The sequence below is a fragment of the Lemur catta genome, chromosome 12 (assembly GCF_020740605.2).
Source record: "Lemur catta isolate mLemCat1 chromosome 12, mLemCat1.pri, whole genome shotgun sequence".
In the NCBI taxonomy this organism is placed as follows: Eukaryota; Metazoa; Chordata; class Mammalia; order Primates; family Lemuridae; genus Lemur; species Lemur catta.
Window position 1 is genome coordinate 46,489,416 of NC_059139.1, and position 16,750 is coordinate 46,506,165.

General features: G+C 40.9%; 1 protein-coding gene across 3 annotated transcripts in view; it reads left to right on the forward strand.

The window, feature by feature from the left end:
• ARHGEF28 (Rho guanine nucleotide exchange factor 28) overlaps positions 1 to 16,750 on the forward strand; it is a 265,920-nt gene that overhangs the window by 119,623 nt on the left and 129,547 nt on the right. For all 3 annotated transcript variants that reach the window (XM_045566117.1, XM_045566119.1, XM_045566118.1), the window contains 2 exons: positions 399 to 579; positions 4,174 to 4,243. In XM_045566117.1, coding sequence (XP_045422073.1) covers positions 399 to 579; positions 4,174 to 4,243 — 251 coding nt within the window. The remainder of the gene's footprint in view (positions 1 to 398; positions 580 to 4,173; positions 4,244 to 16,750) is intronic.

Sequence of the window (16,750 nt, forward strand, 5' to 3'; positions counted from 1 at the left end):
TCACTGTAATCACCTAATAAACTATTGGCTGCCAGCTGATTTGTTCTACTACATATGGCCCCATTAAAGTGAGAGGCATCTTTTCAGATTAAAGGGCGAATGAAATATTGAGGTAAAGTACTGTGTTTAAAAGTCAGTACTGTTTCATTATTTATATAAACCTTTAAAGTATATAGTATTTGTCAATGGCTTTTCAATAGATCTATTCTCTAGGAGGAAAAAGAAAGATGGCTTTATAAGTATCTATTTACATAAGCTTGTGTATTTATTGCATGTAGGTGACTTTCAAGGATCGTTTTGCTAGTTGGATTTCTAATGTCAGGGGTAGTGTGGGTATTGGAATCTTGCGGTTGGTGTCTTCGAAGCTTGTGCGTGGGTTTTGATTTGTGGTGTTTCAGTTTTCAGGGCAGGCGGTCCCCAGCCTTCTCCCGAGTGCAGCTCAACGAAGAAGCCTCCCTGCATTATGTTCACTCATCAGAAACGCTGACCTTAACCCTTAACCACACAGCCGAGCATCTGTTGGAGGCAGATATTAAACTCTTCCGGAAATACTTTTGGGATAGAGCCTTTCTTGTCAAGGTTTGTGTCCAGTTATTCTGGAATACAATTGATGCACACTCCTTGGGAGAGTGCAGGCACCAATTCATTGTTATGGGAACAGTGTTTTCTGGGGGTAGCACTTTTTTAAAATGAATCCTTGGGGGATATGAAATTAGAAACTGTGTTAGATCAGTAGAATGAAGATGATTATTATATTTTCACAGTAGAAAAATAGTAGTTTGTATAATATTTGTTTCCTTTCTGAGTCAGCCCTACACATGGTTGGGTTTTAATATTTTAATATTGGATTTTTTCTCTTAATTTATTGATTATATTATAATTATTATCTAAAACAGTTGCCTTTAGGGCTATCTTATACGTATAATATCTACTCCTGTGCTTTCTTATGGCTTAGATGTAGTTAAGAATTTGTCCCAGCATACAGATTCTTTTTGAATGCGGACAGGTAAAAACCTATTTCTTTTCCAAAGAGGTTTTCCTCCTCACATCATGGCCCAAACTCCAGCTTTGAGTACTATCATAGCATGCCCATCTTGGGGTTTAAAATGTTTCACTTTCATTATTATTATATTTTGTAGACTCTGAAAGAATATAAAGAATATTTACGTATTTTAGTTATTATTAAGAAAAGTGTTAGTAAGGGGGCTTGAGTCAATCTAGTTGGCAGTGCTCAGGGGTCTGATGGACCCACTAACCAGATCCTGTGGCCTCCTATGTTCTCCAAGAACAAGACACAGGTTTCACGACTATATAGCTTTATAGAGTAAAAAGTCAGCTTAGAAAACTGAGACTGTCATTTATCACAGTTTTGGCTTTTGTACAGTGTTTTCATATAATTAAGCTAAATTTTAGCCAAGAACATTATATATCAAACAAAGATGATTATTGGCTTGCTCCATTTAAGTTTTATTTAAACAATTGAAACATGCTCTTCAGAGTATGATCTTCCTCTCTTTGTTGAGTTTTAGGGAATTTGGTGTATCATTTTCTGACACACAGTATTATGTACCATATATGCAGAATAAGGGTTTTGGTTAAAGGTTCTTGTCATTTGAAGATACTCAAACCTTCAGCCGTCACTGTGGCTTCTCACTGAAGCACCAAGTGGCAGTTATTCCGGCTGGGTAGATGCTTGGCTTTGATGCACAGTGGCTCTCAAGATGCACTCTGTTCCTTGCCTGTCCTCAGAAGAGACACTCACATAGCAGCATGGCACTTGGTGACTAACCTCCTGAAAAGAATAGAACAAACTCTCTGTACAGCAAAAATTACTGAACATTTGCTTCATTATAAATTCCTCCAACTTCTGAGGCTGAATTCATGATATGTCATTCATTTGAGATAATGCTGGTGACCTTGGGGTAAGATTGATTTATGAGGACTAAATCTGGAAGCCACAATCGTATATTGTAGTGGACTTTACAATAACAAAGACCAAATGGAGATGGCTCTCCAGTTTCTCTGAGATTTTCATTTTATGAAGAACACTTGGTGAAAGAATCAGTTCAGATGGAATGGCCTTGTGTTCCAAGTTTCCACAGCCCTCTCCTTCTTTCCTTCCTCAAGGAGTGTGGCTGGTGGTGGGCAGGGAGACTGGCAGGGAAGGGCTGAGAGGTTCTTCACGATGCCCAAAGTCATTCATTCTCACTTGCCTGACAAAATGATTCTACAGTTTTCTTGAATTTAAAATTTTTTCTGGTAACATCTTACTTGGTTAGATATTATTTTAAATGTAAGCAGGTAGTAATTATTTTATGGGTTGTCATACTAAAGCTTTACAACTTTGGATAAGAAATATTACAAGATTACATGTAGATTTTGTGTAGAAAGTATTCATGCTATATTGAATCTTGTCTAGAAGTCCATTTTTATATGACAGCTATAGACAATGACTTTGATCTGAGACTGATCTGAGAGACTGCGGGCCTCACTGAACCACAGCCCATACACAACCTTCTCCAAAGAGATACCTTTAATCTCAGGGTTTGAGCATTGCTCAGTTATCTGCAGCCCTCTAGAACAATGACAATAAAACCTTGCTGCAGAAACTTGAGTTTGCTTTAACCAGACACAAGAGCTTTTCAGGTGATCCTGTTCAGAAGCCATACTTGTTCAGAGTTGTGACAGTTTCATGTTTTCACGCTATATTACAGTTGATGATGGCAGGATGACAATTTATAAAATATATTAAATGTTAAAATTGAAGTTGGTACTAAATATCCAAACTGTAATGACAGATATTAGGAAATTAAATAATAGGCAAAATCTTGGCTGTATCTTTTAATCATTTTTTAGTTATATCCCCCTAATGAAGCTTTTTTGGTTAATCAGAATGCTGATAATTTTGTTCTAGAACTTGGCTAAAATTAATAAAGCAACTAGGAAATTTAAGTTTTTTAAGTTGTAGCCAAAATTAATCATAAGGATAAAAATTAAGTTTTAATACATCTTATTACAAAAGAAAATAGTATTTCCTTATTTCAAGTTTTATTGGGATCAGAGACCAGCATTGCCTGATGCCCTGTTCTCACATAGGCTTGGCCACTCCCCTCGCCGAAAGACAAGAGGCTTGAGGTTAAGGCTACCCCAGGTAGACACATGGGGCAGGTGGCTGTCTTGGGCCTTAAGCCCGTGTGGTTCCCCCTCTCCCAACCCCAGGTGCTCATGGGGCCATCTCCTCGCTGCCTCCCCACATAGACCTGCTCATTCCATGGTGGGCCCTGGAAGAGAGTACTCGGAGGTAGGGCTGGGGAGTTAGCAGCGCATGGGGAGTGGGTGACTGGGCACTTATTGATCCCTGCCCTCTTATGGTTTAGTAAATTGTGTGTATTTTCTTGTTCTTTTTGCCCTGGCCTCAGGATGTTGTTCTGAAATAGTCAAAGAGCGAGGCACTCAGTGTCCTGGGCTTACTGACGTGCCCAGTGGGATTCAGGATCCCCGTCAGTTGTGTAGTTGCCAGCCCAAGTGTGCTGACGATTTATTTTGGAATGTGCGCTGACTCAATCTTGGGCTGGTTTACTATTTGGCACATCAACACAAAATTCTGTGTTTCTTCACATTTTCCCTGGCTTTGGGGAATCAGTCTGAAAAGAAAATCAGTCCCTAGAGGTTAGCTTTTCTCTAAGGCCTTTGGAAGACTCACCAACTTAGTTTCAGCCAAGGGCAGCCTGCACCAGCATGTGCCCATTCGCAGCTCAAGGTCATCCTGGATCCTCCCTGTGAGCGTGGTCCCACCCTGTCCCCTGGTCCTTCGAGATCCCTGTGTCTCGGGGGCTGGATGGCGGTTGCTCCAGGTGGGCAGATGCATAAATCAGCAGCCCTTCTTTCTGGTTCTGCGTCACATTCCTGAGAACCTCCTAGTTGTTGTGACCTGCAGAAGCAGAAAAAGATTAGTAGCAGGGACGATTTTGGCCCCTGCCTTGGAGTTTCTCCTGATTTTTCTCACCGTCGCCCGGGAGTGCTGGCTGTGTGTTCTCCCAGCAGCTTTCACCCATCCTTTTCCTTCCCGACTTCCCCAGCTCTGAGATCCTTGAGTGTGATTTTCATCTCTTTATTGCATATTTGAAGCCTTAAATGGTTTTCAGTGAATTTTTTTTTTCTTTTGTTTCGTAGGCCCTTGAGCAAGAAGCCAGGCCGGAGGAAAGAACTACTGTGCCCTCTGGTGCTGCAGAAACTGCAGAAGGTACGTGCTCCTTCCCCACTTAGGGAGCAGGGCAGGGCTCAGGATCTGTCGAAGTGTGAAGCGTGCGGTGAAGCGGGAACCAGGGAGCTCAGGGGCAAGATCGGGGTGGTGGTGGGATTCAGCAAAGTGCTGGGTCCTCTGAGTGTAGAGTGAGGTGTACTGTTTGTTTCAACTTTTTATTCAACTAGCGTTTGCTGAGTGCTGTTTGCCAGGCGCTGGGCCAGGTGCTCCCACATGTCTGGTCTTCAGCGCACTCTCCTGACACTCAGAGATTGTTCTCATTCCAGAGTTCAATTTGTTCTTTCATTCTGCCCTTCAATCATGTGTTCTTTAGCTTGTTCAAGCTTTGTGGAGCTCCTACTCTGCTGGGCCAGGATGCTTTGGGAATCGTGTCATGAGGGTTGGGGAGCATCACTGGTGCTTAGAAATGAGGGCCTGGGGATGCTAAATGCTCTTCAGGGTACAGAACAGCCCTGCACAACTCGGGAGTTGTCCTGTACAGCTGTTCACAGTCCGGATGGTGATTCAGAGACTGAATGTACGATTCTACTGGTGGGAGTTCTTCATGGAGATATATTATTTTATAAAACAGTGCCCCACTCTAGGCACACCATCACACGTGGAATCAGTCTGGTGCCACACTTGTACATAACACCCCCCTTATTTGCAGGAGCATCGTCATTCCTTATTCTCTCACATTTGGCTGTTCATCTGGGCATGCCGTCCTTGCTTCCTGTCAGGTTATTTCCCCTCTCTCATGTACAAATAAGTCTGGTCTATTAGCAAGTCCTAGTAATGAATAGGAGTTCTTATTCAAGGAAGCATTCTTTTTTTTTTTTTTTTTTTTTGAGACAGAGTCTTGCTGTGTTGCCCGGGCTAGAATGAGTGCCATGGCGTCAGCCCAGCTCACAGCAACCTCAAACTCCTGGGCTTAAGCGATCCTACTGCCTCAGCCTCCCCAGTAGCTGGGACTACAGGCATGCGCCACCATGCTGGGCTAATTTTTTCTATATATATTTTTAGAGGGCCAGATAATTTCTTTCTATTTTTAGTAGAGACAGGGTCTCGCTCTTGCTCAGGCTGGTCTCGAACTCCTGAGCTCCAGCGATCCGCCTGCCTCGGCCTCCCAGAGTGCTAGGATTACAGGCGTGAGCCACGGCACCCAGCCAAGGAAGCATTCTTAACTCTGTTTTTGCGTATTCCTGTACTTCTTGTCTGGAATGGATTCTGATTTTGTATTTTTTACAAACTCAGTGCTTGCAAAAATCTGACATCGTCACTGTGTCTTGCAGGGTAGTCAGGGCAAAGGTTTTATGTCTTGAAATACATATTATCTTATGATTAGTTACTTTCCATTTGCTTCATATTTTAGCTAGGATATTATTTTGATTTTGATTTTTTGAAATTATATGTAGAGATAAGGTTTCTGGTATTGAGGGGTAGAGTTATGTTACCTATTAACTTAATTTCAGAAGAGTGAAGGGAGCATTATGACATGTCTGTTAACATCAAGGGACATTGGCCTGATGGGGCTAAGAACCACTATCCTAGATGCTGGGGTTAGGGAGGAAAAATAGGACAAAATCCTTGTTTCTAAGCCACCAGTGTGAACAGCTAATTAATACTTTTGATTCTGCTTTTAATTGGCAACACAGAATAGCTGGCTTCCAGGTATGTGTCAGGTACTGTGGTCATAAACTCTTTACCTCCATGTTTGTTAAAAAGTAGTCTTGGAGAAGGAATAGTTCTGGTGAGTGGCTGGAAGTCTGTGTGGTCTATGCACACTGCATCTGTTCCTGGGTGAAACCCGACCCGCTGAGTTTCCTCCACAAACTGCACCACGCTGGGCCCCGTGGAGCTGGGCCATGTTGAGGGGGCTACAGTTTACCCCGCCTGCCCAAAACGGTGGTGAGTTACTTCACGCTTTCCCCTCGAAGACCTGGAGGGGAAACCTCTTTCTGGTCTCGTGTTGGGAACACTGGCTTCTCCTGAGCACTTCGCTTGCCGTAGCTGTAACTGATCAGGTTTCTTCTGGTTGGCTGATAAAAAACTTGGAGCCAAGTTTCTGGGCTGCTGATTGCAAATGCCTAGGGCACAGCTGACTGCACTTTTATATTACCTTTATTTCTTATATAAGCCTCTATTCTTTTTCTTTTTAAAATCAAATTCTGATGTTTAAAATCATCTTGTACATTTTTTCCTCCCGCGTACTCCACCTTCAAACTAATTTAAAACAAAATGATGTCTAAACGAGTGCTTAAATTCCAAGTTCTTGTCCTTAAGGGGCTTACGGTTTGGGGTTGGGGCAGAAAAGCAAGCTTTCACAGCACATATGATAAGTTCTGCAGGAGTCATTTGCAAGTAGCCCTCCATATTAGCATGCTGCAGAATGTGGCAGTGGAGTGGTCAGGGAGAGCTTCCTGGAAGAGGTGAGGCTGGAGCTGTGATCTCCTGGAGGGAAGGGAATTCTAGACAGTAGATGTGCATGCAGTATAGAGCCCTGAACCAGATGATGCACTGGGGAAAATGCAGGTCATTCTGCAGTCTTGGAGAATGTGTGTGTGTGTGTGTGTGTGTGTGTGTGTGTGTGTGTGTGTGTGTGTGTTGGTAGTGATGCCAGGAATGTAGGCTTGAGAGGTAGGCAGATTGGCAGGGCTGTACATGAGGCAAGTTGCTGGAATCCCACACTGACAGCTCTGGAGCTGTTTAAAATAAATCAAATTAGATTATTATTTTAGAAAGATTGCTATGGCGGGCATATGGCGAATGGATCTGGAGGGGCCAGGTGGAAGACAGAGGGACCAGCCAGGGGGCTGTGGAGAGCAGTGCAGAGGAGGGTCTGCACCACAGCGGTGTAATGGGATGGGCGGTGGGGCAGGTGAGTACCGTCCTGAACGCGTGGGGTCTGACTAGGAGTCAGTGGGGAGGGAGAAGGGGATTCCTCCATTCCTGGGGTGTGTCCCCGGGTGGGACAGGCCACACAGGAAGCAGGATTGTGACAAAATATGTGTCAGTTTTAGATAGAGTGAGTTTGATGGGGCCGTGGGACAGCCAAGTTATTAGACCTGCCTGCCAATTGGACTGAAGTCTCTTAATCATAAAACAAAAGACTTTGGATGGAATCCTAAGCCCTCTAACTCCAAATAATGTGTGTATTTTATAGACCTTCTAGACAATGCTTTTGTATTTGTCTACCCCTAAAGGAATATTAGAAACTGTATGCACATTCTAGCAAAGGGCAGTATTCAACCAAGGTGAAAACACTCAATTTTTGTCCATTCATGAGCCTAGAAGAGACTCAACTGGAAAAACAAAACATGTTGAGCCATGAGAGCTTCCTCTTAAAAACAACAACAACAAAATAAAGCAAACTTTGAGATCTACTAGAAGATTCTTAAGTGATCGCGCTTTTCTATTCTTTCTGGGACAATGGGTAGAGGGGAAAACTCTAAGCTTATGTCTGTGGCTGTCATTAATTAAAAGACTATATATAAAGTAACTTCAGCCTGTAAGTTAACCTTGCTCTTTTTGTGAGTGTGATAAATGGTTTTCTTATTGCCTACGAACCAGTTATGTTTTTATAGTTTCATGACTATAATCATACTCCCAGAATAATGGGAAGTTATCCCAAATAAATGACCCAAAAGGCATCTTATTTTAATATGTGTAGATTAATAAGTTAATTATTAGTATTTATTAATCCATAAACTGGTTCTATTTTTTCCCCTTGCCTTCCTGTCCTTATTTGATCTCTCTGTGCCAGGATTTCTCAAAAAGCATTGTATAGAACACCAATCTTGGAAGATGTTTTGAAAAATAAGGATTCTTTGGCTGAATAAGTAGAAAATGCTGTGCTGTAGCTCTGCTTTTATCCCCAGGGTATCTGTTCCAAGACCTCCAGTAGATGCCTGAAACCCCAGATGGTACCTAACCCTGTATATACTATGTTTTTTCCTATATGTACTTACTTATGATAAAGTTTAATTTATAAAATAGGCACAGTAAGAGATTAACAATAGCTAATAATGAAATAGAACAGTTATAACAATATGCCAGCATAATTATTTTCGTGCCTTGGGGCCATTATTAAGTAAAATAAGGGTTATTTGAACACAAACACTGCCATGCCATGACAGTCGACCTGATAACTGGAAGTGCTGCTAAGTGACTAATAGGCAGGCAGTGTAGACAGCGTGAAGATGATGGACAAAGGGATGACTCACTTTCTGGGTGGGATGGAGCAGGATGTCACGAGATTTCATCACACTCAGAATGGCATGTAATTTAAAACATATGAATTGTTTATTTCTATAATTTTCTATTTAACATATTTGGACCATAGTTGACCACAGGTAACTGAAACTGCAGAACATGAAATTGTGGATAAGGGGGACTACCATATATGAAACCTCCCCTGTTGGAGATTCAGAATGCAGTTGATGTTTTATAGGTTCTAGTAAGTGTAATCTTGTTTAATCTAGCAGTTCCCTAATTTAACTGATCACAGAACAATCCCTTTTCCCAGTTCTCAACATCTCATGGAAGTGACCTGTGGAAGGTATTTTTGGAAATGTTGCTCTTCCTCAACTCTGCTGAGCTCCCCCAACTGCCCGGACATTATTTCTGCCATTTTCACTATCCCTGGGTTTCTCCTCCTCCAATAGGACAGTAATGCTCACCCTGGGGAGGGGAAATGGAGGTGCGTTTCAAAACCGCTCATGGTCATCTTGAGTATCGCAGATCATCTGTGCCTCCCCCAGCATCCCACTTCAGTCTTGATATCGTTTGGAAGACTGCTGCCTGCCTAGAGCCTGTCGGGCCATAAGCAAACTGAGAACCACTATAATATCATTTGCCACTGTTATGAATCCATTTTTTAAAATTCTTTTGTAATTAAAAAAAAACAGCTGTGTGGTTTGCTAACTTAACTGTCTCAACTTCTCGTCACTAGTTTGTTACTTTTGTTGGGTTCTCTCCATAATTTATCTTCTACATTTTCATTAACAGGAAAATGTGGAGTTGGGATTGGAACACAAGTTATAATTACAAAGGAGACAGGGCAAAATCATTCCTTTTAGGACAGAGGCAGCAGCTCTCAGGCTCGGAGGGGCTTCCCCCACGTGTTCCTGCGTGGAAGGCAGGAGAGGCCACAGGTCCAAACACGAGGCCCAGGCTGGGCAGGTGGACATGAGTCCTATAGGCTCATTTACTTATCCATTCAGTAAAATGTACTGAGTGCCCACTTTATACCAGGCACTGTTCTCAGCACTGGTGATATAGCAGTAACCAAAAAAAAAAAAAAAAAAAAAAGTCAAAAAGAAAAAGCTGTGCCCTCAAGGAGTTTACTTTCATTTAAGTTCACTTAGGCATTTGTTAGTGCCTGCTATGTGCCAGGCACTGTTCTAGGCACTGGGTGTGCAGCTACAAGCTGAATGAAGTCTGTATACTCATGGAGCACACAGGCCCGTGGTCATGTGGAGGGCTATTTCTGGGAGTCAGGAATCAATTTCCCCCATTTCATGCATGCGGAAGCAGCAGCACAGAAAGGTTATGTGACTCACTTGAGGTGACACAACTTGCCCAGGCTGTCAGAACTCGGGCAAAGAGTCAACTCTCTTCCCCAGCACACTACAGAATCCCAACTACCCCTATATAACAGAGGAGCTATCTATTTAATATTTAGTGTTTGGACTGACGATCTAGAGTTCTCTCCAGCATTTGTGTGATAGGAAAAGTGCAAACATTGGAACCATTGCCTTGAGATGAACTTTATTCCAAATGGTTAATCTGTCTCAAGTCCTTATCACTGAGAGATTTGTGACCTGCATGCACAGACATGTCTTGACACATGCCAGCAACAAGCAAACACAACTGAAAACAGCTCTGCCACGAACTGGCTTTGAAGCACTGTGCAGGTTACTTGGCTGTGTTTGCTTTTGTGGAAAATGGCTGGGTAGGGGTGGAGGTGAGGGTGTCATTTAATACTTCACAGTAAAACTTAAATGAGAAAACACAGATAAAGCACCTTACCTGGTGTCTAACATCGTGGATGCTTAGCAAATGATGTCTGATTATGAATGCAAGTTATATAACACATGCCGATAGTGGATTTAATGGTAAAGATACATGTTTTGAGATACCAGGAAATAACCATTTCTGTTACAGTGACTAGAGGTGAGCAGATTTTTTTCCTTGCACATTCTGTAGACGAGGGTATAGCACTTCCCTCTGTGCTTTGGGTTTGTGACATTATAGAGGGAGTTGTGTGGTGGATTTTCCTTATTTGAATATCTCCTGTGAGATATTATTGGGAAAACAGAGCTTTTATCCACATAAAGTTTTGTTTCCAACAGTTTTTCATTTTATTTATTTATTTTCCAAATGAATGTCCTCATTCAAGGTTTTTTCATTTTAGATACTCTAACTTAAGGGCTTTTTAAGAGAACCGTTGCATGTGGTTCAAATATCTTGTCAAGATATAGACCTTTAAAGCCAGGACAGGTGGGAACTGAGGCATTGGGGATTTAGCACAGCAGTTAGGAAGACTGTTCTGCAGGGTGATTACTCAGTTGGAGACACAGCTCTATCTTAACTCTAGTGTAGAATATGCCTCCAAGGACTTTATAAATGTTGTTCTCCTAGAAGTAGGGTATTTTGGCATTTTCAACACAATTAAAAATCATGCACAAAGCATGTACCTCCCAGCCACAGTAAGTGATTTGTAATTGTTTCTTTCATTTTACAGAGCACTTCTGTATTTCCTTTAGAGACTGACTTTGCCAATTTTCTTTCTTCTCCTTTTCATAGAAAAGAGCAACTTTCAGAATGAAAGGACCAAGGATAAAGATAGGATAGCAAGCTGATATGATGCTAATTCTGTATATAATAATAATAATATATTTGCTCACACATAAGTAAAAATTTTCCTCCTCACTTCCTAGTTGATCACAGAATTAAAGAACCATAGTTTGAACTGGAGAGAACTTCAGAGATCATCTGTCAAACCCACTACATGTTTGAGGTCATGACTCAGAGGTTCCTCAGAGCTCACCTAGATGCAACACGTTTGGCTCACATTGGATATGGATGTGTTGTTTTAGCTGGGTCAAATTACCAGGCTAAGGAGGAAAGACAAGTATTAAACTCAACTAAGGATTCTAATAGAGTTGAAACGAGCTTAAATTGAAAATATAGCTAAAGAATTAGTTTCTTTCTTGAAGCAGAATCTAAGTTCGAAGTTTTAGGTACATAAAAGCAGTCCTAAGATAAAATTAAATTTTGTTTATATCTTTGAAATGTAACTTACTTCATTTTATCTAAGCAATTGATCAGGAAAATTATGACCTGACTTCAATTTGAAATACAGTGGACCCGTGAGCAACATGGGGGTTAGGCTACTGACCCCCATGCGTTGACAATCAGTGTATAACTTCTGAGGTGTTGGTCTTTCTGTCTCAGGGGTGGTGGTTCATCTGTGAGTTTTTTCAAATTGTCACAAATCTCCAAAATTTTTTTATGTATTTATTGAAAACAATCCATGTACAAGTGGGCCTGCACAGTTCAAACCTGTGTTGTTCAAGGGCCAAATGTATAACGATTTAGAGCTTCTGTGTAATTGATAAGTGCAACCAAAGTTTTGGGCTGAGGATATGTTTTTTTCCCATGACTGAATTCTTTATTTTTGAGATTTTATGGTTGGGGGTGGTGATGATGGTGTACAGGAGATGTAAAAATCTGTATTATAAAAATATAATAAACATAATGTTATCATATGACTCCACAATTACACTCCTAGGTATATACTTAAGAGAAATGCAAACATACATCTACAGAAAAACTTATACATGAATGAATGTTCATAGCAGCATTACTCATAATAGACAAAAAGTGGAAACAACCCAAAGGTCCATCAGCTGAGGAATAGATAAACAAAATGTGGTATACCTGTATCTATCTATACACATGCATATGTATTATATATATATGCATGCACAATGGAATATTATTTGGCAGTGAAGAGGAATGAAGTACTGATACATGCTATGCAGATGAACTTTGAAAACATATAATACTGCATGAAAGAAGCCAATTGCAAAGGACACATATTATGTGATTGTATTTATATGAAATATATAGAAAAGGCAAATCCATTGAGACAGAAAGTAGATTAGTCGTTGCTAGGGCTGGGGTGTGGGAGGTGGGTACAGTAGGTGGGTGATGGGATGGTTGGGGAGAAATGGGGAGTGATTGTTAAAGGGTGTGGGGTTTCTTGTTGGGGTGATGAAAATGCTTTAAAAGTGATTGTGCTGGGCACCCACAATCCCAGCTAATTGGGAGACTGAAGTGGGAAGATCCCTGAGGCCAGGAGTTCAAGACTAGCCTGGGCAAGATAGTGAGACCTCTGTCTCTTAAAAAAAATTATGGTGATGATTGTACAATTCTGAGTATATTAACATCCATTGAATTGTATACTTTAAATGATTAAATTGTGTGGTATATCAATTATACCTCAATAAAGTTATGTATAAAGGAGGGGCCTATATCAACATTCAATGGTAGTTATATTGATATTTTTTCTTAGTCCTTTCCAAGTTTTCTTAAATAATTGCTTTTGTGGCTTAAAAAAAGTATTGCAAGTAATTTAAATGAAAAAGCACTCTATTTCAAAGAAATATTATGAAATTCTTTCTGAAATAAGGTAGAATATAAATATAAAAATGATATTCTAAAGAAGCACAGTTTGGAGTTGCTTGAAGGCAAGAATTTCTTTTCTTGTCTTGGTATCTTCCCTAGCTACTGTTCAGTAGGGGCCTTTCCAGCTTGTTGAATTGAATGCAATGTTGGGGCTCTCAGACTAACAAGTCTCCGTTTGATATTTCTATAGATAAATGTGTCATTGTTTCCCCCAGTCCATGTTTATACTGGGAAGGCACAATGAAGGTTCTTAGTAGTATTGCCACTTTTAGGAAAAAAAGGAGCAATTGCGATATCGAAACAAAAGTTCAAAGTGTTATATTATAATAGACTCTGAATTTAGAGTGACAGGTAGTTTCTCAAGTTTGTTCCCTTTGCCATTTCAATTCTCTGACAGTTGAGAATTGGATTTGTGCACTAGGATAAAACAGTGTAGCAACACACGGAGGCAGAGTAGTTAGTAGTGAAACACCAATACATACGTAACTGGAGAGGAAAGGGGATGGCTTTTGGATTTACAGAGCTGGAAGGGTGGAAGGAAGCAAGGAGAAAAGCGTTCATCTGTCCACAAATCTGGCAGTTCAGAAGTTGTGATAAAATGGCGCTAGTATTGGAAGTGTTTCAATTAGTAATTCAAAAATGTAACCAACTTTTTCTTCCCTGTCCTGATCAGCTCATCTAACAATCCACCACATCTTTGGTCTCCTCCTGTAGAGGAGAGAAGCATTTATTTGGCACTATTATGTGCCTAGCACCCTCCTGGGCACTGGGGACACAAGTGTTGGGCCAAAATCTATTTGGTCCTAGCCCTCCCAGAATTTACAACCTATGGGGAGAAAAGGATTCATTCAAGACTATGCCCTACCCCCATGTATGGCCAGAGGGGTACATGGGGCTTTTATAAACACCTACTATTATATCAGGGTGCTTTTTGGCATTTGTGGGGAAGGCAGAGCAAACTGAGAGTGTGACTCTCGTTTTCCAGCTGTGCTTTTGATGCTGCCCTGCAGATCCAAGCCAGTGGTGGCCTTGTTCTGGACAGTTAAACCTGGGGGTAGGGACAGGGCAACACTGGTGGTCTGGCTGGCTCTGATCATGATTCTTCTGGCATAGCCAAATGGCAATTAAAGGAGAATACTGAGCATCCTGTATTTTTGGTGTAAAACCTTTTCTTTGCTTAAGTCTAGGCTCTGGGGTCTCATTTTGCAAAAGAAGACAGTAAGATTTGTACACAAATTTGAGATCTTTTAGGTGAATCTGCTTCTTAATGAGACACTGGTATTAATCTTACAGCTACTTAACCCTGTTTTAAAAACCCTGTTTGCTGGTGCAGTATCACTAGTGAACATAAGTTTTAGAGATTATCTCTTGTTCCATTACAGCTTGGCAAGAAAAAAACACATTTATCGAGTTTGGTAAGTCTGATTTAGAGGGGTAATCCTTACTTCTGGGTGGGCCTTGAAGGCAAGATTAATAGACCTTTAAAACAAAATAGGTAGAGTTACTGATATCATTATCTGCTGAAGGTTGCTATAGCAATGAGTGGTTTGATTGCACTGTGCAATTGGTGGTACAGCAGGTTAGTGTAAAAGGATCCTACTAATTTAGCAGAAACTCTCCTGGAGCAATTTAATTAAACTCTGTAGAATGAATGCCAGACTCTTTGAAAGCTCTAAGATATACTTCTGTTTCGTCCTAGATTAATTAAAGATACATTATTATCCTGAATCTGTACACTGTTGCAAATATTACTTAATGATTTTAGGATAAAGACTTTATAAATTTGAAAGTTGCTTTTTAAATGAAGTATAATTTTTATGAAGACTTTTATATTTTAATATACTTTGTGATATTTGTTTTAAAATGAAAAAAAAAAGTCATTAGACTATAAGGAAAAATGTACTCATGGCAATGTACGAAAACTAGCTCACTGGCCTTTTGAGAGGGGGAAAGAAGCTGGAACCTGAACCTACTACCAGGTGTGAACACATCTTTTGTTATTGCAAACTGAATTACCAGATGATATCTCCCTTTTCATTAGCAATCTGGAATAAAATGGGTACCATTCTTCTGGATAAATACTATATGTACAGACTTCTTTAGAAATGCAGTATAATTACTATTTAAGAGTTTATGGTCAGAAATGGCTTTAAAGGAATATCCTATAACAGGCAAAATAAATGGATGTGTCTCTTGATGTCTATGCAGATATGCCTGTTGAAACTTTGGTATTGGATATTCTTCTCTTCTTTTTTTTTTTTTTTAACACCTTGGTGGTATCTTCCCTACTTATCCCAATTTTTAGGTTTTGAGGATGTGAGTTTCAAAACAAAACCCCTACTCTATTCATATAATGTGGCAAATACCATGTTAGGTGTTTCACATAAATCTTCTGCATTTACGTAGTGGGATGAAAAACTTTATTTCAACCATGTGTTTAGGACTTTGGCACTTAAAAGTAAGCTCTTGAAGGGTGAAGTTGGTCCATTTTGACGTTCTTAGGCTGGCGATGCCGTTCACACAGATGTTACTCTGCTGCCACCTGGAGGCCTTGTGTGGGACGTGCACATAAAGGCAGGCAAGGATGCTTAAACACCAGATGCACAGGCTGGGTGTCAGCTAGGACTTTGTCCTCATTCCCTGTTGACAGCATTTGACAATAACCACACAAAATTGAACTTACTGCCTTTTTTTATTATAGAAAAATCAAGAGCAATATACTATTATAGAGCACATATGTAGTATTACTTGACAAAGCAAGTTTAAAGTTATTGTTACACAGATGTTTAAAAACACATGACAAGTGGGATTGCTGGCTTCTCTGCTCCATCCTTGTCCTTTGTCATCTTTGTCACCATGTGTCTGGAGAGCCATGTAAATGAATACCTCGAACTTTTTCTAGGCAGAAACATAGATGAAAACTCCTAGCATTGTTGCCCAGTAGTAAAAAGAGTTTGAGTAAATCTACCTGGAGGTTGGAGGCATTAGGTAACTTAAACAGGAGAGGCAAAGTGCAGTAGGGAATGGCTAGTTAATGAACCTGCTGGGACAACTCCGGGGTCCCCAGGGTCAGCACCAAGCAGGGCTATGGGGCAGGGGGGCAAGGGTCCAGAAAAGGGCCTGGAACCCCCCAATGTTGGATATTAATGCAAATTCAAGGTAAAGATTTTGAGTTATCTGCCTTCGCTAGGGATGTCCAACACTTTAATTTTCCCAGGTCCAAACCTGCCGCTGGTTGTTATTTTGACAACAGTGGCTCTTGTTTATGGGCAACTGAGTATTTGGGAAGAGAACAAATCAGCCAAACCACAGAGAAGAATGCCCCCTTAAGTGAACCTTCCTGTTCATCCCAGAACACCCCAACCACTACTGTTTCCAGGACAACCTTATTCAGAAAGAGGACACCTGGCGTGCCCGGGGCCGGGGACTGCTCGGCCTGGCGCTGCCCGGCTGAGGGCTGCACTGGTATTCTCCATCTTCAGTGATGCGCGAGGAAAAGCCAGACCTCTTCTACAGTGAGCTGTGCTTTTTCGAAATATATGGAAATCTGTAGTATTTGAGGAAATAGACCGTGTGAGATTTTCTCAGGTAGGTGCGAGTCACGTCCTTACAGTCTGTGCTATTTTGAAGAACTTCAGTAGTGAGCGGCCTTCCTTTGGAATCAAGGGCATTTATTTATTTAATGATCTTTTTTCCTCTCAGGATTTCCTGTGAGAACTCCCAGGCTTGTTTACTTCTTGATCTACACAAATAATACCCGAGCATGGGCAGTAGGGTTATCAGATACTCTGGTCTGATTTTTAAGAAACCTGA